This window comes from Pan paniscus, chromosome 3, assembly GCF_029289425.2.
Source record: "Pan paniscus chromosome 3, NHGRI_mPanPan1-v2.0_pri, whole genome shotgun sequence".
NCBI lineage: Eukaryota > Metazoa > Chordata > Mammalia > Primates > Hominidae > Pan > Pan paniscus.
In genome coordinates this window covers 37,989,522-38,014,905 of record NC_073252.2, presented here as the reverse complement: position 1 = coordinate 38,014,905, position 25,384 = coordinate 37,989,522, and the positions used below count along the sequence as shown (strand labels likewise).

General features: G+C 42.2%; 1 protein-coding gene and 1 pseudogene across 1 annotated transcript in view; both read right to left on the bottom strand.

Moving 5' to 3' along the window:
* Positions 1-3,050, bottom strand: part of PGM2 (phosphoglucomutase 2) — a 38,006-nt gene extending 34,956 nt beyond the window's left edge. Inside the window, exon 1 of the mRNA XM_003832156.5 lies at positions 1,178-3,050. Within this exon, the coding sequence (XP_003832204.1) occupies positions 1,178-1,258 (81 nt within the window). The 5' untranslated portion in view covers positions 1,259-3,050. The remainder of the gene's footprint in view (positions 1-1,177) is intronic.
* A 2,264-nt stretch (positions 3,051-5,314) lies between these two features.
* On the bottom strand, positions 5,315-9,319 carry LOC129397577 (large ribosomal subunit protein eL21-like; annotated as a pseudogene).
* Positions 9,320-25,384: the final 16,065 nt, after the last annotated feature.

The following is a 25,384-nucleotide window of genomic DNA, read 5'->3' as shown; positions in this document are numbered from 1 at the left end:
TCAGTGACCTACTATGTGTCATGCACTATGCCTATGCCAGGCACTACAAACCAAGGTAGTGAGAATAGAGAGGCCTGGCCACATAATTTATGGAGGTCCAGTGCACAATGAAAGTGGGTGACCTCTTGTTTTACCATTAAGACTTTCAAGACAGGATAGCAGGACATTAAAACAACAGTGGGCCCTTCGAGGAACGCGAGTCCTGTGAGACTGCAGGGGTCTCTCGCCCCTGAAGTCGGCCCTGGAGACAGACATTAAACAAACCTACAAACAAGTGTTTTTGGAGTTTTTTGTTTTTACCATTTGTAGTAAGAGCTATAAAGGAAAACAACAGACCGTTTAGAGTGAATATTAGGGATAAATAATTTAACGCTTCGGAGCCAAGGAAGGACTCTCTACGTAAGCCACATTTAAGTTCAGGCACAAAATATGAGTCACAACGGGAGAAACAAGTTCAGCAGGAGAGCAGCGAGGGACATTCCGAGAAAACCTAACAGCAAGCAGAACAGGTCGAAAGGGCGAGACGCAAGTTTAGAGAGGAGAGGGAGTGATGTCCAGAGCTGGGTTCCTGATTCTAAGAAACGGAATGAAGAGAGAGAAAACCGTGCTGTGTCCCAAGTGTGCCTCCCTGGCAGTCAAAGTTCTAAGGGGGACTCCTGAAGCCAGGCGGGCCCACCCGGGAGGACAACCCACGTTTGTAACCAAGCCCTCGGGATGGGAGGACCGGACCAGAACGCTGCTCTGCAAAGGTCTCAGCGGCCAAAGGAATACGCGGGACGGAGCGATTCTGGGTCCATGGGGATGCACAGCCGACTACCGACGACGAGCCAGCGGTCGGAGTGACAGTAAGGTGTGCGCCCCTCAACTAGACAGCGTCCAGGGTCTGGCCGCGCTTACACCACCCTGGCTCGCTCCTCTACTCCGAACTTGCAGTCCGGCCGGCCGGATGGCTGGTTTCGTCCGGGGACAAGCTTTCCCGGCCTAACTCTGAACGTGCCACATGCCGGCCAGGCCGAAGGAAGCCTAGCAGCGGCCGCACGCTCCTGGGTCTTCCCGGGGGAGAAGTGGGATGCACTGGGCGGGAAGGCAGCTCAGGCAGAGCAAGCAGCCCTGCGCCTGGAGAGGGCAGAGCACCCGGCCCCGCTCCAGGCGCTTCCCGCCTGCTGGTGCCCCTCACCTTGTCCCAGCGCAGCCACTGGGCCGTCTCCTGGTCCAGCCGGGCGTCCTCGCCTAGACCGCTGCCTTCTGGAGCCGCCATCGCTGAGCTTGTGCTACCGCGGCAGAGGGAAGCGGGCGGTGAGGTCTCCCTTCCGGCCCGGCCCCAAGACGTGGAGGTGGAGGCGGAGGCGGGGGCGGGGAGAGCCGCGGCGGAGCCAGTCGGTCCGGGGGAAAGTGACGCGCGCCGCGGCGGGCACGCCTCCTTGCCGTTTGCGGGTGCGCTGCGGGGGGTGGGAGTGAGCGAGGAGGAATTGCGGGGCTAGGGTGGGTTGCTGGAACCTGGCACGTGTGGGAAGGCTTTGCCATCGTCTCTGATGCATCCAGGCTACAGCCAGCCGTGAGTTCCTGCTGCGCGCCAGGCACATGTCAGATGCTGGGATACCAGGAAGTGCACCCTGATAGGGGCCTGAAGACTATGTAGAAACTCAGAGGGTCAAGAACAGCCAGAAAAAATCTTGAAAAAGAAAAGCAAAGTAGGAAGACCAGTGGAACATAAGATAGAGACCAGAAACAAAAATACACGTGTATGGACAATTTATTTCAGAGGCGGGGCTGCAGAGCACAGGAAGAAACTATTTTTGGTTAATGGTGCTCGGTCAACGGGATATCCACGTAGGGAAAAGAAAAAAGGGAACTTGGCCCCCTACCTCCCATCACACACAGCTCTGAACTCCAGATCAATTGTATCTCTAAGTGCGAAAGGTAGTGTAGCAGGACGAGCCGCAGACAAAACTCCTCAGACACCGGATTAAAGAAGGAAGAGGTTTTTATTCGGCCGGGAGCGTCGGCAGACTCGCGTCTTAAGAGCCGAGCTCCCTGAAAAAGAAATTCCTAGCCATTTTAAGGGCTTACAACGCTAAGGGGTCTGTCTACGTGAAAGGGTCATGATAGATCAAGTAAGCGTGAGGAACGTGACTGGGGGCTACATACATCAGCTAACAGAACAAGAAGTTTTACAGTGCTTTCTCATACGATGTCTGGAATTTACGGATAACGCCAGTAGTTTTGGTCAGGGGTTAATATTATTATTATTATTTTAACCACCAGGGCCAGGTGGTGGCGCCAAGGTCGTCTAGCTATTTATCTTACTTCTGTTTTTTTCCAACTTTTTGCTTTCTCTCTTTTCTCCTGTCTTATAAACTAGGGAAAAGGGGAGGTGGGGGAGAAGCTGGGAAGGACAGCAGAAATGGTGGTCTCTTTCCATAGTAGCGTGAAACTTAGGGAAACTAACATAGGAGCACATCTTCCTGACGCTGGTATCACCAAGCCATAAAGAAGATGCATACCCATAAGCATAAAAAAGCACGGGCAAGAATATTTCTAGCAGCATTATTTGTAAAAGCCTCAAACTGGAAACAACCCAGATGACCATCGACAATACAATGGATAAATACTTGGTAGTATATCCATACCAATTCATATAAATAAATCATGGCACATTGATAGAGCAATGCAGGTGAACTACTGTTATACACAACATCATGAATGAATCTCACAAACACTGAGTGACAGAGTTCAAACACCCACCCCCATACCCCGTCACCCCAAAATACTGCATCATTCATCTGTAGTCCCAGCTATTTCGTGGTGGGGGAGCTGGAGGGAGTCCTGAGGAGGGAGGATCGCTTGAGCCTGGGAGGTCGAGGCTGCAGTGAGCCCTGATTGTGCCACTGTTCTCCAGCCTGGGAGACAGAGGGAGACCCTGAAAAAAAAAAAAACAAAAAACAAAAAACACTGAAATATATAAAATTATAGGGAAAGAAAACAAATCAGTGATTTTCAAGAGCTGGGGGTTGGGGAAGGTGTTGACTACCAAGGGCACAAGGGAATTTGAGGGAGTTGTGGAACTGTTCCGTATCTTGATTGAGTTTGGGGTTTACTTTTATCAAAACTTATAGAACTGTATGATATAAAGGGTAAAGTTCACTGTATGTAAGTTTTATCTCTTTTTTTTTAAGTTTTAAGATTAAAAACTAAAAAGGAGGCAAAACTAACCTATGGATGTCAGCAGAGTGGTAGCTTTGGGAAGGAGGGAAAGTGCCTTCTGGGGTTCCGGGACTGTTCTGTTTCTTGACCTGAACGATGGTCAACAGGTGTGTTGACTTTGTAATATTCACTAAGCTGCAATCTTATGAGTTGTGCATTTTCCGTATGTTCTTCAACTTTATTTTATTATTATTTTTTGAGACACAGTGTCGCTCTGTCACCCAGGCTGGAGTGCAGTGGTGTGATCTCGGCTCACTGTAACCTCTGCCTCCTGGGTTCAAGAGATTCTCATGCCTCAGCCTCCTGAGTAGCTGGGATTACAGGGGCGTGCCACCATGCCCGGCTTATTTATTTATTTATTTATTTATTTATTTGAGACACAGTCTTGCTCTGTCACCCAGGCTGGAGTGCAATGGTGGGATCTCAGCTCACTGCAACCTCCATCTCCTGGGTTCAAGTGATTCTCCTGCCTCAGCCTCCTGAGTAGCTGGGATTATATGTGTGAGCCACCAGGCCCAGCCTTTTTTTTTTTTGTATTTTTAGTAGAGAATGGATTTCGCCATGTTGGCCAGGCTGGTCATGAACTCCTGACCTCAAGTGATCTGCCCACTTCAGCCTCCCAAAGTGTTGTGATTACAGGGATGAGCCACCGCGCCCGGCTAGTGTGTTCTTCAATTTTAAAAAGAAAAAATATATATCCAGGATCTGTAATATCTGTTTAGTGTCATGGGAAAGGCATACTAATCATGTAATCACGGCAGTTAATACATAATTACAAACTGATAAAATGCTGGAAGGAAAGCAGAGAGATGTCATGAGGCTGCAGGTTAACAGAGGCCACCTCAGTCAGGAAGCTTGCCTGAGCACTGGAAGCTTAAGAGAGATGTGAGGGAAGGATGTAGTTAATGTGAGAGTGTGGTCCTTCCCCTGACTGCAAAGCCTGAGAGGCTGGAGCACAGAGAAGAAGAGAAGGACAGTCTGCCTCCGTTTCCCCAAATGTTAGGTGGTCTGCAGGTCCACCACACTCAGGCTGTCTCTTTTCTCTGCACCAGATAAACCTTCTTCTCAGTCATGCTCTGGAAAAAATTGCAGGACATGGAGAATCACAGACCCAGGCAGATCTCACCCTTGTTTTCCTCTGAAATACCAGTTTTCCCAGACGAGTCTGTGCAGCCTCCAGCCTTCTGCCAAGGTAGGACGGGAGCTGGTGGGTCTCTAAATATCCAGCAGTTCTGGGCCTCAGAGTTCATATCTGTCCTTCCGTGATAGGGATGGTTGCAGCTGAGTCTCTACTATGGTTCAAAACATGTGGGGAGTGGTGTCTAAGGAGGTTATTTTGGCACCTTTTTTTTTTCTTTGAGATGGAGTCTCATTCTGTTACCCAGGCTGGAATGCAATGGCGTGATCTTGGCTCACTGCGACCTCTGCCTCCTGGGTTCAAGTGATTCTCCTACCTCAGCCTCCTGAGTAGCTGGGACTACAGGTGTGTGCCACCACACCCGGCTAATTTTTGTATTTTTAGTAGAGACGGGGTTTCACTATGTTGGCCAGGCTGGTCTTGAACTCGTGACCTCGTGATCTACCCACCTCGGCCTTCCAAACTGCTGGTATTACAGGCGTGAGCCACCACACCCGGCCAGGCACCTTTTATTTTATTAGAAATTGTGGGCCCAAGATGATATCCAATCAGAAATATTTTAACTTCATTTGAGACACCAAGAAGCAGATTTTTCAATATTCCTTTATGGAAACAAGGAAATAAAGCAAGTGTAGTTTCCAAGTAGAGAGGAACTTTTAACTAGTAAGTTGCCAAATGTAAATAAATTCTCTTATCTTACTGAGAAGGGCACCAAGATTTTAATTACTGCGTTGAAAAACAATGCACGCAGTCACACTCTATTCCTTCCATCTGCTTCTCATGTGAAGCAGACAGTTGTGTCAGGGACTTTTCTGGGGTTGCCTGTAGCAAAGATGCTGACATTGGAGGTTCTGACAGTGATGCTGCAGAGACCTGAGGTTGATAATTTCTTACATATGACCCCACCATTATCATTTTATGTCTGTGGAAACCCACATAGAATAGTAGATTGAAGAAGGGTTCTCAGGGAATAAGTCAGGCCTTCTTGTTTTGTAAACAAGGAAATGGAGACACCCGAAATTTAAGAGCCTTTCTCCAAGACATACGACTGGTTAATGACAGAGCCAGGATTGTCACTCTGGATCTCCTGATATCCCAGTCAAAAGTTCAGTCCCTCTCCTGTTTCACTCAGCCCATTTCTACACATATCCATTTCAAAGGAAGTTCCATGAACTCTGGCAACCTGTTTCCATGTGATAATAGCCTGCTCTTGATGAAAAACAAATACTAACCATGTTTGATATCGATGATGTTAGGTGATGCTTAAAATAACTTAATTTGTTTGTTCATGCTCTCTTGCTGCCTAGGAACGCTTTCACATGAGTGTCCCAATTTCCTTGGAAGTCTTCCCAATGCCCTCAAATACCTTGTCAGCAATTCTGTCAGTCCTTTTGTATCCAGTCCAGAAAAAGTTCTTACAAAACTTTTTATTATGGAGTTTTAATTATTTACAAAATTGATCCTTATGTAACCACCACGCAGCTCAACAATGATCAATTCATGGCCAGTCTTGTTTCATCCAGCCACTTCCCCTTCCTGTGTTAGTTGGAGGAAGATACCAGATATCATATCATTTCACTTATACATATTTTGGCATGTATCTCTGAAACATAAAAACATTTGAAAATAACCACAAAACCATTATCTCACCTAAAATTTTACAAATTAAAGTAGTAATTTTTAAATACCATCAAATGTCCCTTTAATGTTTAAATTTCCACATATCTATAATTTATATTAATTATACTTTTAACTTACATCTTTTTTTTTTTTTTTTACAGCCCAGAGGTCCTTTATTATTATTATTTTTAAACACCTATTATGGCATGAATTCATAGGGAGTAGGTTCCAGCAGCTCAGGCTCCTTCCCATTGGTTCTCACAAAGTGTGCTTCTCTGGGTGGAGCAGGCTGGTGCTTTAGTTGAACCCAGGTACCTTTCTCTTTGGCTTCTTTCTTTTTCTGATCATTTTCCTTCATGCGTTTCAGGAAGCTATCTCGGCTCTTAGAGTGCTTAATGTGCTCAATACGCACGTTAATTCTCTTGGCAAGAATCTTGTCCTTGTTTGTTTACAACAATGCCAACAGCATGCTGGGTAACACTGTAGACTCCTCCAGTTTTGCCATGGTAACACTTGTGGGGCATTCCTTTTTGAACAGTACCCATTCCCTTGATGTCTACAATATCACCTTTCTTATAGATTCGCATATACGTGGCCAAAGGAACAACTCCATGTTTTCTAAAAGGCCTGGAGAACATATATCGGGTGCCTCTCCTCTTTCCCTTTGTGTTCGTCATTTTGGTGAATTACTGGAAGATGGCGGTTCTGGCAGAAAGGTGAAATCTTTTTTTTTTTTTCATTGATCATTCTTGGGTGTTTCTCGCAGAGGGGGATTTGGCAGGGTCATAGGACAATAGTGGAGGGAAGGTCAGCAGATAAACAAGTGAACAAAGGTCTCTGGTTTTCCTAGGCAGAGGACCCTGCGGCCTTCCGCAGTGTTTGTGTCCCTGGGTACTTGAGATTAGGGAGTGGTGATGACTCTTAACGAGCATGCTGCCTTCAAGCATCTGTTTAACAAAGCACATGTTGCACCGCCCTTAATCCATTTAACCCTGAGTGGACGCAGCACATGTTTCAGAGAGCACCGGGTTGGGGGTAAGGTCATAGATCAACAGCATCCCAAGGCAGAAGAATTTTTCTTAGTACAGAACAAAATGGAGTCTCCTATGTCTACTTCTTTCTACACAGACACAGCAACAATCTGATTTCTCTATCTTTTCCCCACATTTCCCCCTTTTCTATTCGACAAAACCGTCATCATGGCCCATTCTCAATGAGCTGTTGGGTACACCTCCCAGATGGGGTGGTGGCCGGGCAGAGGGGCTCCTCACTTCCCAGAAGGGGCGGCTGGGCAGAGGTGCCCCCCACCTCCCGGACGGGGTGGCAGCCGGGCGGGGGCTGCCCCCCACCTCCCTCCCTCCCGGACGGGGCGGCTGGCCGGGCGGGGGCTGCCCCCCACCTCCCGGACGGGGCGGCTGCTGGGCGGAGACGCTCCTCACTTCCTGGACGGGGGCGGCTGCCGGGCAGAGGGGATCCTCACTTCTCAGATGGGGCGGCTGCCGGGTGGAGGGGCTCCTCACTTCTCAGACGGGGCAGCCAGGCGGAGACGCTCCTCACCTCCCAGACGGGGTCGCAGCCGGGCAGAGGCGCTCCTCACATCCCAGACGGGGCGGCGGGGCAGAGGCGCTCCCCACATCCCAGATGATGGGCAGCCGGGCAGAGACGCTCCTCACTTCCTAGATGGGATGGCGGCCGGGAAGAGGCGCTCCTCACTTCCCAGACAGGGTGGTGGCCGGGCAGAGGCTGCAATCTCGGCACTTTGGGAGGCCAAGGCAGGCAGCTGGGAGGTGGAGGTTGTAGCGAGCCGAGATCACGCCACTGCACTCCAGCCTGGGCAACATTGAGCACTGAGTGAACGAGACTCCGTCTGCAATCCTGGCACCTCGGGAGGCCGAGGCTGGCAGATCACTCACGGTTAGGAGCTGGAGACCAGCCCGGCCAACACAGCGAAACCCCGTCTCCACCAAAAAAATATGAAAACCAGTCAGGCGTGGCGGCGCGCGCCTGCAATCGCAGGCACTCGGCAGGCTGAGGCAGGAGAATCAGGCAGGGAGGTTGCAGTGAGCGGAGATGGCAACAGTACAGTCCAGCTTCGGCTCGGCATCAGAGGGAGATCGTGGAAAGAGAGGGAGAGGGAGACCGTGGGGAGAGGGAGACCGTGGGGAGAGGGAGAGGGAGAGGGAGAGGGCCTAAATCTTAATTTTATAATTTTTTTGCAGTTTGCTTGAATCAGGCGCCAAATAATCTCCCCATGGCTTCATATGTCTTTGAGGTCTCTTTTATTTTACAGATTCTGCCTCAATTTCCTTGCAGTTGATTTGTTGAAGAAACTAGATTGTCTGTCCTATAGGGTTTCCCAGCCTGGATTTTGCTGATTGCATCTCTGGTGTTTTTTTTTTTTTTTTTTTTTTTTTTGATACAGAGTCTTGCTCTGCCACCCGAGCTGGAGTGCAGTGATGTTAGCTCACTGCAACCTCCGCCTTCCGGGTTCAAGCGATTCCCCTGCCTCAGCTTCCCGAGTAGCTGGGATTACAGGCACACACCACCATGCCTGGCTAATTTTTTTGTTTATTTTTTTTAGTAGAGATGATGTTTCACCATGTTGGCCAGGCTGATCTCAAACTCCTGACCTCAAGTGATTCGCCCACTTCGGCCTCCCAAAGTGCTGGGATCACAGGTGTGAACCACCGCACCTGGCCAATCTCTGGTGTGCTTTAGCGTGTTCCACTCCCTTCTGTCTTTTCTGTAAGCTCATTTCATTATCATTTTCTGTTTATGGTCTCTCCCTCACTGGACTGACTTCCTGGAGGACAGAAATGGTATCTTATTTGTCTTCACCTACGTAGAGCCATGCTGTTCTCTGGGCTGATCCTCGAACATGTCAAGCAAGTGCTGGTCTAAGGCCTATATCTGCATTGCCCTCCCCCAGATATTCCCACATTTAATTCAGGCTTCTGCTCAAATACTAGCTCGTCAGAAAGATCTCTCTTCCATAAAATGCTGGTAAATGTTTAACAACTGGCTCCCTGGGATAAAAAGCCCTGACTTATAGTATTTGCCAATTTCCATGGTGTAAATACATCCATCATAGCCGATTTAAAGCTACAATGTGATATCACTGAACACAGAGTTGGGAAGAGATTGGAGCAGCACACCATTATATAATATTTCCAGTACACAGGTATCATAGATGTAAATAACTTAAAGGGCATAGATCATGGTAATAGTCAGTAATCTACATAGAAGATGCTGAGTTTGAGTATTTATTACCTTTGTTTTTAATATAATATGTTGACTTTGAAGTTTATATAATTTAATTTTCAATAATGGCAGTATTAGATTGTTCTCACACTGCTGTAAAGAAATACCTGAGACTGGGTAATTTATGATGAAAAGTGGCTCACGTCCCGCAGGCTGTAAAGGAAGCATGATGCTAGCACCTGCTCGGCTTCTGGGGAGGCCTCAGGAAACTTACAATGATGGAAGGTGAAGAGGGAGCCGGCACTTCACAAGGCCTGAGCAGGAGGAAGAGAGAGTGGGGAAGTGCCACACACTTTTAAACAGCCAGATCTCCTGAGAACACACTCACTGTTGTGAGGACAGTACCAAGGGGGAAATCCACCCCCCTCACCATGATCCAATCACCTCCCACCAGGCCTCACCTTTAACATTGGGGATTACAATTTGACATGAGATTTGGGCGGGGACAAAGATCCAAGCCCTATTAATATCTGTGTTTAACATCCTGCTCTCACAGTTCCTAAAAATTGAAGAGTGTGCTCTCATGAATAAGGATGAACTGTCGCCTGTATACCATTGACTCTCTTGTTGACTGTACCTAAAATGGGATCTTCCCCACTCTCTTCTCATACTTTGTTTTTCTTCAAAGTGTTTATCACTCCATCCCATGCTGTTAAAAATTTGATTTAAAAAATATTGACTGTCTTTTCTGTTGTTTTTTCCCAACTCAGCCTTCAGCACCTAGAACAGTGCTTGGTTTGTAATAGATGTTCAGAGGTATTTGTTGAAGAATGAATCACTGGGTCCCTTATGCTCATAAAGAAAAAATAAACATAGAAAATGATAATAATATAAGACACGGGTATGAAACCTACCAAACCTTTTCTCTAAAACAAATGAACCTTTCTGAATTTATTGAAGAAAAGTGTCTCGTCACCATTATCTCAGTGTCCCAATTTCAAGGCTGATGAGAAAATGAGTAAGTAATGTGCCAGTAGACTTTATCAGTGTACTCATTACTGGCCATAAACTCAAAGTACACCAACAACAAATCTTTTTTGGCAGACCATCTGGAGTTTAATGATCTTTCTCAGTAAAAATTTAAAATATCTATTATTTATGCCTATTTTCTTTTTCTTTTCCCTTTTTTTTTTTTTTTTTTGAGATGGAGTCTTGCTCTGTCACCCAGGCTGGAGTGCAGTGGTGTGATTTTGGCTCACTGCAGCCTCTGACTCCCGGGTTCCAGCGATTCTCCTGCCTCAGCCTCCATGGTAGCTGAGATTACAGGCACACGCCACCATGCCCGGCTAATTTTTGTATTTTTAGTAGAGACAGGGTTTCACCATGTTGGCCAGGCTGGTCTCGAATTCCTGACCTCAGGTGATCCGCCCGCCTTGGCCTCCCAAAGCGCTGGGATTACAGGCATGAGCCACCGCGCCCGGCCTATTTATGCCTATTTTCATTAAATTCATGAAATTGTCTGATTTTTCTCTCATTAGTAATTTTAATAATTCTTTGCACTTAAACTACCACTAGGCCTTCTAATACTAAAAGTTCGACACCAGAGCTGGTCTGTGATCCTTGGCTCCAACTTCCTCTGCTCTTTTTCCTCCTGCCAGTGCCCAGTTGTCCAGCACACCTCACCACCTGTCCCTAGATCTCAGGGCAGGAGTCATTCATTCTCATTAGGGGGTTGGTGTTCAGTTAAGCATCATTGTGTCCTTTTGCCTGGGGCATTTGGGTGATTGACCAGGTATGAAGTTGCTGGTGAACATAGAGAAGCACTGTCACTGAATTGCCGTGTGCTTTAGTTTCTGCCTTGGTCAGAGAGATGCCCTGACCACATCCTCAGAATGTGTGAGGATAAAGCTGTGTAAGAGATTTGTGTTTGAAAACTTCAGCACCCTCTAAAGTGCTAGTATACTCATTCCAGCTTGGGACGGAGCCTGACCCTTTTTTTTTTTTTTTTTTTTTTTTAAAGAAGCACCTCTACAAAGAGTTAAATTTAAGAGACTTCGCAGGAAGGGAAAGTTGGATTTTTGTTTTGTTTTGTTTTGTTTCCTGAGCACCACATAATTCCTGATGTTTCTGAAACATCACTGTTTTGAAAACTGAATATTTAGCCTGTTTGGGCAGCCACTGTGTAAACTGCTGTGCTCCAGATGAAGCTGCCTGATCCATTGTGTTGTTCTTTTTCATCAAAATTACCTTGATCTACCACCTTCTCACCTCTGTCGTTTCTAATTGCACCTGCATTCATAGGGAATATGGTCTGTATTTCCTAAAGTGAACGATATTACATAGGAGACCTAGGTGTACTCTTAAAAGAAATACTGGCCTCAAATAAACTTATGTGTCAAAGATAACCCACAAGTCATAATTTAAGGTGGATCATACAGCCTTAAATTCTTAAAGGAAGATTGTGTTTGATATGGTTTGCGTCTGTGTCCCTGCCCAAATCTCATGTCATATTGTAATCCCCTATGTTGGAGTTGAAGCCTGGTTGGAGGTGATTGGATCATGGGGTGGATTTCCCTTTGGTCCTATTCTCATTATAGTGAGTGAGTTATCACAAGATCTGATTGTTTAAAAGTGTGTAGCACCTCTCCTCTCTTCTTCCTGCTGTGGTCACATGAACACATGCCGCCTTCCTCTTCACCTCCCTCTTTACCTTCTGCCATGGTTGTAAGTTTCCTGTGGCCTCCCCAGACATGCTTCCTGTAGAGCCTGTGGAACTGTGAGCCAATTAAACCTCTTTTCTTCATAAATTAATTACTCGGTCTCAGGTATTTCTTTACAGCAGTGTGATAATGTACAAATACAGTGTTTAAGTCAAGAAAAAAGAATTTTAAACCTGTAGACTTTCCCATACTAACTGGTATTCAACTTCTTTCTAATCCCATTTTATTTCAATGATTTAAGTACTCAATATGTCTCTCTCTTTCTCTCTCTCTCTCTGTGTGTGTGTGTGTGGGGGGGGGATATGATGGTTTCAGATGACTCAGGCATCCTTCCTGTAAGAGGATTGTACATCCACCTGTTGTCCTTTGTAAGGGATAATCAGGGTTCTTAGCCCCCTCTTAATGTTAAGAAAACCAATTGTTTTTCAACAAACTTCAGACATGATGTACAGAAAATAAGTTTAAAGTTTTTACCATTACAGTTTTCATATTTTGCTTTACAAAATGTTCTCTGACTAGCACAAAGATAAAGACCTGCAGAAAGCAGAAAATTCTTGAGTACCTGTCATTATCACATTCTAAAAAATAGTGTCATCATTTGACTTGATAAGATCTTATTAAAATGTAGTTTGACAAATATAATTTGCTGTAGACAGGCTCATTTTGAAATTAAAGGTTTAGGTGATTATATAGTTCGACATCTAAATAATTAAAGGTTTTCAATAAGTTTAGTCATTCCTGTATGTCAAATATCCTGTTCCATATCTTTGTGTCTTAATGCTCAGTTAACATTTTAATGTATGTGTCTTAGTCCATTCGGGCAACTATAACAAAATATCATAAATTGGAGTAGCTTACTAACAATAAAAAATTTATTTCTCACAGTTCTGGAGGCTGGGAAGTCCAAAATCAAAGTGCCAGCTGATTCACTGTCTGCTGAGGGCTACCTTCTCGCTGTGTCCTCAAATGGTGGAGGAGTGAGGGGACTCTCTTTGACGTCATATATAAGGGCACTAATTCCATCCATGCAGGCTCTACTCCCATGATCCAATCACCTCCCGAAGGCCCCACTTCTAATATCATCATCTTGGTGGTTAGGATTTCAACATATGAATTTGGGAGGACACAAGCATTCAGTCCATAGCAGTGTGTATTAGTTTTTAGTTTTAGTAATGGAGAAAAAAATTCCATGTTCAACCATAAAAATACCCTTTAAAATGTTTTTCACAAGAATTTGCTAAAACATTGAATGGTTAATTTTATATAACATTAATGGTATATCTAATACACAGATACAAGAGATTGTAATGAACAAGAAAGGTAGAATTTTTAAAAAGGCTCAGAAAAGTAAATTAACAACCCCAAATCACAGAATCAATCTGATGGATAAACATTAAATATTAGTTTTATTAATGGTAAAACCTGGATTGAGGCTTTGCATCAAAAATAGCACATCGTCCACATACATAGACTTCCACCTCTTCTAAAACCACATTAAAATGGAAATAAAGGGATATATTTGGAAGACATAAATCCACAAGGACAAAGAGAATGAGACGAGGTGGGAAACCACAGCAAATTGTGGAGGGTGGAAAGTGGTTGGAAGAGTGGGGACTGTCATGGCAGCCTTGAGAGAACTGAATCCCACACTGGCTGTGGGAAAGCCAAGAGCAACTAGTTCAAAGGTAGACTCCCTCTACCACACACAGATTCAGGAATTGGTAGACCCAGATACTTCTGCAAGTCAAGGTGAAGGTGGCTAAGACCAGAAAGATTGACCAAAAATCTGTTTAAGAAGCAGTTAGATCTCTAGACTCTTTGTACCCCATGTTAGTGGTGATTGCCCGTTTACTACACACACCAGCAGAAGGCTGGAGATTTATTCTCTAGCATTTACATTGAGGATTTCTTGACTGAGGAACCCTAGATATGGATTAAGTTCAGGACACCAAAGCGAAGATAGGAGGAATAAATAAAAATTGATATACTATGAATATTGATACCACCCCATGCTTCTTGTTGATCTATTTTCCTGGAATGCTGGTAGAACCTTATGAGATTGTAACCTGCCCAAAAAGAAAGAACAAGAACTATTGATGTTGACAGTTCCCCTAGTGAAATGCTCAGCCAAGTCACCTAACAGTGAAGCCCATATAGCATGCAGAACTTCTGATCAACTTTTTGTCCCCTACCCTTAACTACGAGATGACAGCCGAAAATCACCACATTTTGAGCAAACCCTCCAATGTGAAAGACAAAGGCCAAAATAAAGAAACCGCAAGAAGAAAATAATCTATATGAAAGAGAGATTTATGCATGGAAAAGATAATGTGAAGAAAACACAAAATTGATATCTTAAGAAAGATGAGGAAAAATTGTGCTTTTCTTATAATTAAATATAAGATTATATGTATATAAGAATATTATTATCTTATAATTAAAAATAAGAGAAGATTTAGGGAATAGAAAATAGTTCATGAAAATTAAAAATATAATAGTAAAAATGAAAATTTCCAAAGAATGTTTAGAAGAAGAAAAAGCGCAGGAAGTCTTCCTAAAAGCAGAACAAAAAAAATTAAAAAATAAAGAGAAAAAAAATTTTTTTTGACAGGATCTTGCTCTGCTGCCCAGGCTGGAGTGCAGTGGCATAAACACAGCTCACTGCAGCCTCAACCTCTTGACCTCAAGCAATCCTCCCACTTCAGCCTCCTGAGTAGCTGGGAGCACAGCCATTTGCCACTAGGCTCAGCTAATTTTTAAAAATTCTTTGTAGAGATGGGGGTCCCACCATCTTGCCCAGGCTGGTCTCAAACTCCTGGGCTCAAGCAATCCTCCTGCCCCAGTCTCCCGAAGTGCTGGGATGACAGGCATGAGCCACCACACCCAGCCTAGAAAAATGTTTTATAAATGAGAAATCAAAGGAGTAATTTAGGAATTACAGAAAAGGAGAGCAGAGAAAGTGGAGGGAAAGAATCATCAAAGAAATAATTCAAGAAAAATTCCCAGATGTAAATTTCCAAATTAAAAGGGCCCTCTGAGTACCCAGTGAAATACATCTAAGACCCATATTAAGACACACGATAGTGAAATTTCAGGGCATTCTTGCCAAATGAGGGAGTGAACCCAAGAAGATGACATGGGATCTGAGAAACAGGTGATTCATAAGAGAAAAATGAAAAGTATCTCTAGAACCATGTTACAGGAAGACATTGAAATGACCTCTGTGCAGCTGACCTATCAGTCAATCCCAATGGAGCAGGTCAGAAAGCACCAGGAGAGACAGCTTCATAAAGTTCAGAATGGTAGAACACCTGATGGATGTGAAAGCACTGAGAGGAGATTGACTCAACTGTAGGAAAAGTTGGGAATAAATTAGCATTAGGTATTAGAAATGTAGGCAGCCTTTTAAAAAGGCAATTATATAAGTTCTAGAGAAATAAATTGTCAGGAAAGGAAAATAAGTAATGTATGATTTAGCTGCCAACAGTGTTTCCATTCTACATGGCCATAAAATAGAAACACTGAATATTGATCTAACCAAACTTACAGCATAGTGGGAGGATGAGACACTGGGAGGAGTGTTTGTGTGTCTGTGTCTAGACGTATTTTTTAAAATGTAAAATCAGGCCTGGCACTTTGATTCACACCTGTAACCCCAGCACTTTGGGAGGCCGAAGTAGGGGGAACGCTTTGAGCCCAGGAGTTTGGGACCAGCCTGGGCAAGACAGGGAGACCCTATCTCTACAAAATTTTTTGTTTGTTTGTTTTTGAGATGGAGTTTCACTCTTGTTGCCCAGGCTGGAGCACAATGGCATGATCTCGGCTCACTACAACCTCCGCCTCCTGGGTTCAAGCGATTCTCCTGCCTCAGCCTCCTTAGTAACTGGGATTACGGGCATGCACCACCACACCCAGCTAATTTTGTATTTTTAGTAGAGACGATGTTGGTCAGGCTGGTCTTGAACTCCTAACCTCAGGTGATCTGCCCACCTCGGCCTCCCAAAGTGCTGGGATTACAGGTGTGAGCCACCACGCCCCATCAAAAAAAAAATTTTTTTTTTAATTAGCTGGGCATCTGGTTCCCGCTACTTGGGAGGCTGAGGTGGGAGGATCACTTAAACCTGGGAGGTTGAGGCTTCAGTAAGGCGTGATTGTGCCACTGCACTCCAGCCTAGGTGATAGAGTGAGACCCTGTCTCAAAAAATAAAAATAAAAAGTAAAATCATCTCCTACAGTGGGAAATAAGTGTTTAAAAGTAAAACAAACAAACAAACAAACACCAAGGCATATCTATATAGGAATGTTCTTCAGAACTATTGAGGGAAATACAAAAGAATTGGTTGAAAAGAATGAAATGTAGTTGCATTATTGGAAATGGCGAAGTTGTAGAGGCTGCCATGTTTCTTAACAAGCCTTTTAGAATTATGTAACTCTTTAAATTATGGACATGTATAACTTTCATTTAAAAATATAAAACAAAAGAATCTGTATTGAAGAAGAGGCTGTGAGGTGAAGTCAAATGGGCTGTACATTAATTTGGCCCACTTGGTCTTTATTCAAGAGTTGAAGTCTGGGGCACCCCAAAGTTTAGAGGTGCCTGAGAAGGCACAGCCAGAACTGTAGGAGAAAAACAGAGAGTGTGGTGTCTTGGAAGCCAAGTGGGTTGAGTGTTTCAAGGACCAATTGTCAGCTTTCTCAAATGCTTCCAAGAAGAAAGTAAGAAAGTTCATAAATTGGCCAGGCACAGTGGCTCACGCCTGTAATCCCAGCACTTTGGGAGGCCGAGGCGGGCGGATCACAAGGTCAGGAGATTGAGATCATCCTGGCCAACGTGGTGAAACCCTGTCTCTACTAAAAATACAAAAATTAGCTGGGTGTGGTGGTGCATGCCTGTAGTCTCAGCTACTCAGGAGGCTGAGGCAGGAGAATTGCTTGAACCTGGGAGGTGGAGGTTGCGATGAGCTGAGATCGGGCCACTGCACTTCAGCCTGGAGATAAGGCGAGACTCCATCTCAAAAAAAAAAAAAACAAAAAAGAAAGTTCAGAAATTACCATAGGAATGAAGAATACACAAATCCCAGGTATTTGCTTGGGATTTCCAGCCGACAGAAAAAAAGCCATTGGCTTCCTAGTTTAAAATTACCTGGGGACTTTTAAAAACAAATAGACAAAGAACCGTCCCACCAACCCGGATCTCTCTGTTTCTCTCTCTCTCTCTCTCTCTCACACACACACACACACACACACACACACACACACTCAAAGCCTGAGCTATGGTGAGACCTTTGGACTTTATGGGGTACAGCTTAGGCATTTGTCAAGATGTTCAGTTCTGATTCTGGTGGTCAGCAAAGCTTGGGGAACACTGGCTTGGCTAGATAAAGTGGAGAACACTAGCACATAGCTGTACATTGACCTCACCTACAGATTTTTTATATATTCAAACTGCAGATATTTTGCCCTTATCAGTAATTCACATATCTGAAGTTTTCATTAATATTCACCTCATATATAGCATGTTTCTAGCATCATATTTTAAAATATTCATTTTACGTTAAAGAAAGTGAATGGACTACTCTTTGTAAGGGATTTTTCTCCTAGAGTTTTACATTATTACACACGATACCTATTCTCATACATAACCACACTTGTCTTTCAGATGTTAAAGACTTTCTTTTGGATGAAAGTGTTGGACTTTGAGACAGACAGGCAAGCTGTTATTTCAAAGGTTTTTGTAAAAGAACAACTTATACAGCCACCAAATAGTTCATAATTTAGTTATTAATTCTACAGCCATCTTTTAAGCCATAAAGGCTTTCTGGAACAGTAAGAATAAAAAAAAACTTTTCTTGCACTAATGCCTATTCATTCATATTATGCAGCCACATAGTATTCTTTTCTTTGAAAATTTTTAACTATTTAAAACATCTCTTTTTTTATTGTAATAAAATTTGTTATATTAAATTGACCATTTTAACCTTTTTAAAAAAATGTGCAGTTCTGTGGCATTCAATACATTCACATTGTCGTGCAATCAATACCCATCCATCTCTAGAACTAAAACGTATCTTTGGTTTACATTGTACATATCTAAAAATAATTGTTTTATATGAGTAATGTCTGTTAAAAATTAAGTATTGGCCAAGGTAATCAAAACTAATATAAATATTAAGCGAATACTAAAAAACCAATTTATGAGTATCTTGAAATATCTCATTTTCCTCTTTTTTTACTGTATTAGTTTTCTATTGCTAGATAACAAATTATCTTAGAGTTTTGCAGCTTAAAACAACAAATATTTTACATTCTTTTTATCATATTAAGCCTTTGAAATCTTATGAGTATTTTACATTACCATTACTTCTCAATTCAGACTAGCTGCCTTTCAAGTGCTTGATAGCTGCCACATGGCTAGTAATTACCATTGTGGGCACCACATTTCTACGTGCTGCAGTTACTGTTAAGTTTTAATCATCTGTTTCTGTCTCTAGCTCTGTCTGTATCCCTAGCTATATCTATGTAAACATCAATTTAGTACATTTTTATTACTAATTCTTTAATAAATGTTGGATTCTACATGAAAGTTAATTAAGAGAACTACCAGATTTATACAAACAGCTGGCAACACACAGGCTGCAGGAGCCCACACCTTCATCTCTAGGGTAAGTTGTAAGAGTTCAGAATTAGTAGAGGGTACTTTGGGCATAGTTCACCTCTGCAAGCCCTGTGTTATTAGTATTCCTGCATTAAAATAGCAGATTCAAAATAAACAGTAATGAAACCACGACTGTAAAGAGAAGAAACAAAATGCAAATTACTTCCTATCCTTCATTCTGTATGATCACTTCAAGTTTTATGTGTGTTTAAATGTTAAAACAATGAAACATAGTAGAAACTATGAGGTGTAATATTTTTGTTAGGTAAAATGCAAACTTGAGTTGTTATGTGAATCATTTTAGTGTGTTTGAATAAATGCCTTTATAATGGAATCATATTCATCTTTTTTATTGTTAAACTACAAAATCAAGAAAATAAATATGACTAATTATTACATGATATTTATAAAAAATATTTTTGTCATATAAAAGAGCAAAGAGGTAACAAAATACCTTCTAGGTGCCAGATACATTGGGTTTTCCACTGCCATAAGCCTAACCTCTTTTAAATACTATCCTTCTCTCAATTTTTTTTTTTTTTTTTTTGAGACGGAGTTTCACTCTTGTCACCCAGGCTGGAATGCAATGGTGCAATCTGAGCTCGCTGCAACCTCCACGTCCTGCATTCAAGTTATTCTCCTGCTTCAGCCTCCCAAGAAGCTGGGATTACAAGTGCACACCACCACCTCCAGTTAATTTTTGTATTTTTAGTAGAGGCGGGGTTTCACCATGTTGGCTAGGCTGGTCTCAAACTCCTGATCTCAGGGAATCCACCCGCCTTGGCCTCCCAAAGTGTTGGGATTACAGGCGTGAGCCACTGTGCCCTGCCTATCCTTCTCTCAATTAATATGAAAAAGTAGAATTAGAATAGGTTAAAGCGCTGACACACTTAACTGAATCCGGTATTTTCTTTCTTAATACACTGTAATTATTTTGTATTAAATATAAAAGGGGCTTCCTTATTATAATGTTTGAGTTTTGGGCACTTTTTTCTCTAATGGATGCCTGTTTTCCTTCTTTTCAAAGCCTAGAACAGAACACATAGTAGATACTAAATTAATTGTTGGCATACTTGCTGTATGAAGACTCATCAGTTATCATGAGGGTGGCCTGGAAAATAAGCTCTGGATTAAGCTTTAGGGCTCATTTTAGGTCTCAGGAGCAGGGGATTGCAGGACAAATTCACAAGCACGTGGAAGTTGCACCAGTTACACTCAATTCACTTGGTACCATCCTGGTTTTGTAGGGCCCATGGATGGGCTCAGCCAGATGAAATCCCTGTATATGGAGGAGCTGGGCACCCCAGGGCATGGCCTTGATCAAATATCGTGAGAGGATATTGTCTAGACAACATCAACATTCCGGGACCCTGTCTACTGACGAGCTTGAACTCAGAAAAGTTATCCAACATTAGCCAACATACAGTCAAAATTATTATTAATAGTTTATTGCAGGTACAGAAACAGTGTTGGAAATTTCCACCACAACTCCTAGGTACACAGAAGAGTAGTTTCTTTATTTCTATAGCTGATGTGTTTTTTCTGCATATACCACGAAAACATTGAGAATGGTCATACACTGGTGATGGGAATATATGTGGGTAGAGTCACTTTGGAAAACAAGGGAAATAAAAAATGTGCAGGGCTGGGCATGGTGGCTCACACCTGTAATCTCAGCACTTTGGAAGGCTGAGGTGGGAGCATCATTTGGGCCCTGAAATGTGAGACCAGCCCAGGCAACATGGTAAAACCCTTTGTATTAGTCTGTTCTCAAGCTGTTGATAAAGACATACCCAAGACTAGGTAATTTATAAAGGAAAAGAGGTTTAATGGACTCACAGTTCCACGTGGTTGGGGAAGCCTCACAATCATGGCGGGAGACAAAAGGCACGTCTTACATGGTGGCATGAGTCAAGTGAAAGGGGAAATCACTAATAAAATCATCAGATCTCATGAGACTTATTCACTACCATGAGAAGAGTATGGGGAAAATGCCCCCGTGATTCAATTATCTCCCACTGGGAGTTAATTCCATAATAGGAATTATGGAAGCTACAATTCAAGATGAGATTTAGGTGAGGACACAGCCAAACCACATCGCCCTGTCTCTACAAAAACAAAACAAAACAACCCCCCAAAAAACGAAAAAACAAAAATTAGCTGGGTATGGTGGCATGTCCCTGTGGTCCCAGTTACTCAGGAGGTGGAGGTGGGAGAATCACTTAAGCCCGGGAGGTTGAGGCTGCAGTGAGCAAGATGGCGCCACTGCACTCCAGCATGGGTGACAGAGTGAGACACTGTCTCAAAAGAAAAAAGAAAGAAAGCACATACTTCATGTTTTGGTATTTCCATCTTAGGTATTTATTTATTTGTTTTTACCTTATAGCTTGCATATTTATTGAACAAATACTACTAAAATAGCTAAAATACACTGGGTACTTGTCATGAGTGCATTAGTAAAGCTCACGTTGTTACAAAAGCCCGCATTTTCCGCAGTACACAACTGCAACGCTACATAAATGCCACAGGTGCGGAATACTGTTTTTTTTTCTCTATTTGCACAGCTGATATACCTATTCTAACAAAGGAAAGAGAGGAGGAATGCACAAGAAACTCAGGCCAATGGGGAAGCAAGAAGAGAACGAAGATGTGCAGTGCATGGGTCATCAGTGTGTTGACGAAGAGTCAAACTTGGCTGAGCGAGGTGATTCACACCTGTAATCCCAGCACTTTGGGAGGCCAAGGCAGGTGGATCATCTGAGGTCAGGAGTTCAAGACCAGCCTGGCCAACATGGTGAAACCTCGTCTCTACTAAAAATACAAAAATTAGCCAGGTGTGGTGGTGCACACCGGTAGTCCCAGCTACTCGGGAGGCTGAGGCAGGAGAATCACTTGAACCTGGGAGGCAGAGGTTGCAGTGAGCCGAGATCACACCATTGCACTCCAGCCTGGGCAACAGAGTGAGACTCTGTCTCAAAAAAAAAAAAAAAAAAAAAAAAGGAAAAGAAAAGAGTCAAACTCTAAAATCTTTGAAGAGATTTATTCTGCACATAAGAATAAATCTTCAGGAGATCCTGAGAACATGTGCCCAAGGTGGTTGGAGCGCAGCTTGATTTTACACATTTCAGGGACACATGAGATGTCAATCAAACACATTTAACATATACACTGGTCTGGTCCAGAAAGGTGGGAAAACTTGAAACGTGCGGGAAGGCGAGGGCTTCCAGGTTATAGGTAGATTTAAAAAGTTTCTGATTGGTAATTGGTTGAAAGAGGTTGTGGAGACCAAAGTTTAGTGTGCAGATGAAGCCTACAGGTGGCAGGATTCAGAGAGAATAGATCGTAAATGTTTCTTTTCAGACTTAAGGTCTGCGTTGATCTTAAAGCTAGAGGGATACAATGAGGCCTGTTTATCCTCCACTTCCCATCAAGGCCTGGACCAGTCTTTCAGGATAAATTTTAGAGTGCCCTGGCTGAGGAGGAAGTCCATTCAGATGGTTGGGGGGTGGGTGGGGCTTAGAATTTTATTTTTGGTTTACAGATATTTAACAGTCAGAAGCAGAACAATTCCAAACAAGGCCTGCTCTGTCAAAGGAAGAGCTAAAAGATGGCTATATAAAAATTAGGATGGGGTTTCAGACTGGCTAACACAACATTCCATGAATAGATGGTATTTTATTTTTGTTTATCCCATTTCAGTGGAAGCAAGGACAAAAATGTAAAATCTATGCCTTGCTTATCAAAACTGCCAATAAAAAAGAGTGTTCTACCTTTCAAAAATTATTCTTATTTTGTAAAGACATTTTTTCTTAATTTTTGGAAAAGGCATAATTTTCATATTCCTACTCAGATGCCAGTGTTTTGGATTTTTTTTTCAGAGGGAATTTATTTAAAAAGAGTTTGCCTCCCCACCGCCCCACCAAATTCCCTTTGAAACAATAAGGATCCAAAGAGACACCTCAAAATCCCTTTAAAATTATTCTTTCTCTTTCTCTAAACAGGCAGGCGAGGTAATGGAAAAGAAGAAATTTGGTAAGTAAATTACAGTTTTGTGATTGCCCTTGCTACTGTCACCACACGTCTATGAGTGTCAGTCACGCTACTGTGACTGTATGTCTTTAAGTGCCAGCTGGTGAGACACTAGTCTCTCACACACTATGGCAGCATTCACTCAACCTACACCATTGAGGAAGAAAACTGCACTGAAGACACAAGGAAAACAAGTCAATCCAGTCTAGAGAACAACATTCAGGGAAACAGAGTACCAACACCTTCTTAGAAGATGGAAAGAAAAAATTAAAAATTAAAAATTCCCTCCATCTCCTTGTTTGGAAATGGTTCTTGACTGACCCAGACAGAGAGTTCTGGGTAATAAACCATTTTGAGAATCCTAGTGTTTGGTTTCTATTCTCCCTCTCTTCAGTCCAGGGAGACCAATAGACAAAAGCCCCCCTCCCTGTTCACTCACTCTCCCCTCTACACCTGAAACACAAATGTCCATCTTAGGGCATTTTTAACCTACAGCAGGGATCTGCAAACATTTTCTGTAAAAGCTGAGATAGTGTTATAAAAGTTTTGGGCTTCCAGAGATCTGTGCCATAGACAACATGTAAATGACTAGGTGTGTTTGTGTTCAATGGAACTTCATTTGTGGATACTGAAATTTAGATTTCATATAATTTTCACATGTCACAAAACATTCTTCTCTTCCTTTTTCTTTTTTTACACCCATTTAAAATGTAAAAGTTACTCTTAGCTGTGGGCCATACCAAAACAGGCAGCAGGCTGGGTTCGTCCTGCGGGAGTCATGCTTTGCCCATCTCTGTCTTAAAGGAACTGTTGTGTATGTGTGCTGCCAGGCTCATGCATAACAGTTCACAGCAGTGTTACCTGTAACAGCAACAAAACAAAAAGTCTACCATGGAAGCATAGGTAATAAGTAAAAATTTGTGATATAGTCATAGAATGGAACACTGCACAGTGCCAAAAATGCATGTACCAGTATCAGTGTGATACATGTATCAGTATGATTGGATCTGAATCACTTAATATTGATCAAAAAAGGAAGTCACAGAAGAATTCATACAGCCTGATACAGTTATAGTAAGGTTAAAGAAGGCAAAATTAAACAATATATAGCTAATAAAACTATAAAGAGACCGGAGGCGGCCTGTCATCCCAGCACTTTGGGAAGCCTGTAATCCCTGCACCTGTAATCCCCGCACTTCGGGAGGCTCAGGCGGGCAGATTGCTTTAGGTCAGGAGTTTGAGACCAGCCTGGCCAACATGGTGAAACCCTGTTTCTACTAAAAATACAAAAATTAACCAGGTGAGGTGGCTCACACCTGTAATCCCAGCTACTCTGGAGGCTAAAGCACGAAAATTGCTTGAACCCAGGAGGCAGAGGCTGCGGTGAGCTGAGATCACACCAGTGAACTCCAGCTATCTCAAAACAAACAAACAAACAAACAAACAAACAAACCCCAAAACTATAAAGAAAGGCAAGGGAATTGTAAAGACAAAATTCAGAAAAGTGATTCCCTTAAGGATGAGAGACGAAGGTACACTGGGAGAAGCATATGGGAACCTCCAAGTTACTGGAATGTTTCTATTTCCTAAATTTAATCCTGGGCATACAGGAGTCATTTTTCTTCTCATGCTTGAAGCTGTATTATTTATATAAATAATAAACGCTTATATATGTATATTTGACTAAAAATTTAACTTAACTTGAAACAGCGTTGCTACTGAAAATGAAGTTGATATAGTGCTTTTTTCCCACAGATTTGTTTACATATTAGGGGTTTAGCAAATAGATTTTGGTGTTAAAGGAAAGGGTGCCCTCTTCAGGCAGTATGTCTCATATTGCTAAAGATTTTGACTAGAAAAATGTGGACTTAAAAAAATACTAAAAACTCATAGAATCACACCACGAAGAGGCATTTTGTTTGGTGTTCTGTGTCTATTCTTACCCAGTACACAGTATTTTATTTTTAGAAAACTCCAGGTAAGGATTTTAAAATTTCCATTTCATAATGTGACTTAGTTTAGTTTTTTTTAAATCTCTATTTCCTTTTTATCTTAATATCTATTTCTTTTCAACATATGAGATACCTTAGGCTCCTTTCTTGGAAGATTTAAGGTACAACTACAGAAATGCTTGTCATGGGATACCTCTTTTGGCCTGTATTAACAGCAGTGATGGGAAAGCATTTCAGAATTTGATTTCTTTTCAAAAAGGAAAAACCTACTAAGATCTAAGATTTAATGGGGACTACCATGTTTAGCCTGAATATTTAACACATGCTTTCATTTAATGTGTATATTACACAATAGTCTATGAAAATAATGTAAGCAGAAATTACAATTTACTCAATAATTGCTAAAAAAGAAAAGTTGAAGTTATAGCATTAGTAGTTTGGAATTAATAAATATATATTTTTTGACCAGGCATTACAATCTACTTAAATAAAACGTATTCCTTGTTAACTAAGAGGGCACTTGTTTATTATTACTATTATTTTTTAACCTTAAGTCAAACATAATATTTATCACCCATATCATCTTATAGTACCATTGTATTTCAAATAATCTGTTAAATCAGTTTTTTTGTATTACATGTTGGTTTAAAATAATTGTTAAATAGTTTAGTTAATCTATTATTTTCATTTTTTATGACCATTTTAAACTTAATTCACATAAAGGATTTTATTGGCCCTAAAATTATGCTTTGGAAACATATTTTTAATAAAATCAAAATGGGTTCTACTTCTTTTTGAAATTTGTACTCTTCCTGTTTTTATTACATATGGAAGAATGAAAAGTGGACAGTGGAAATTAGAATCC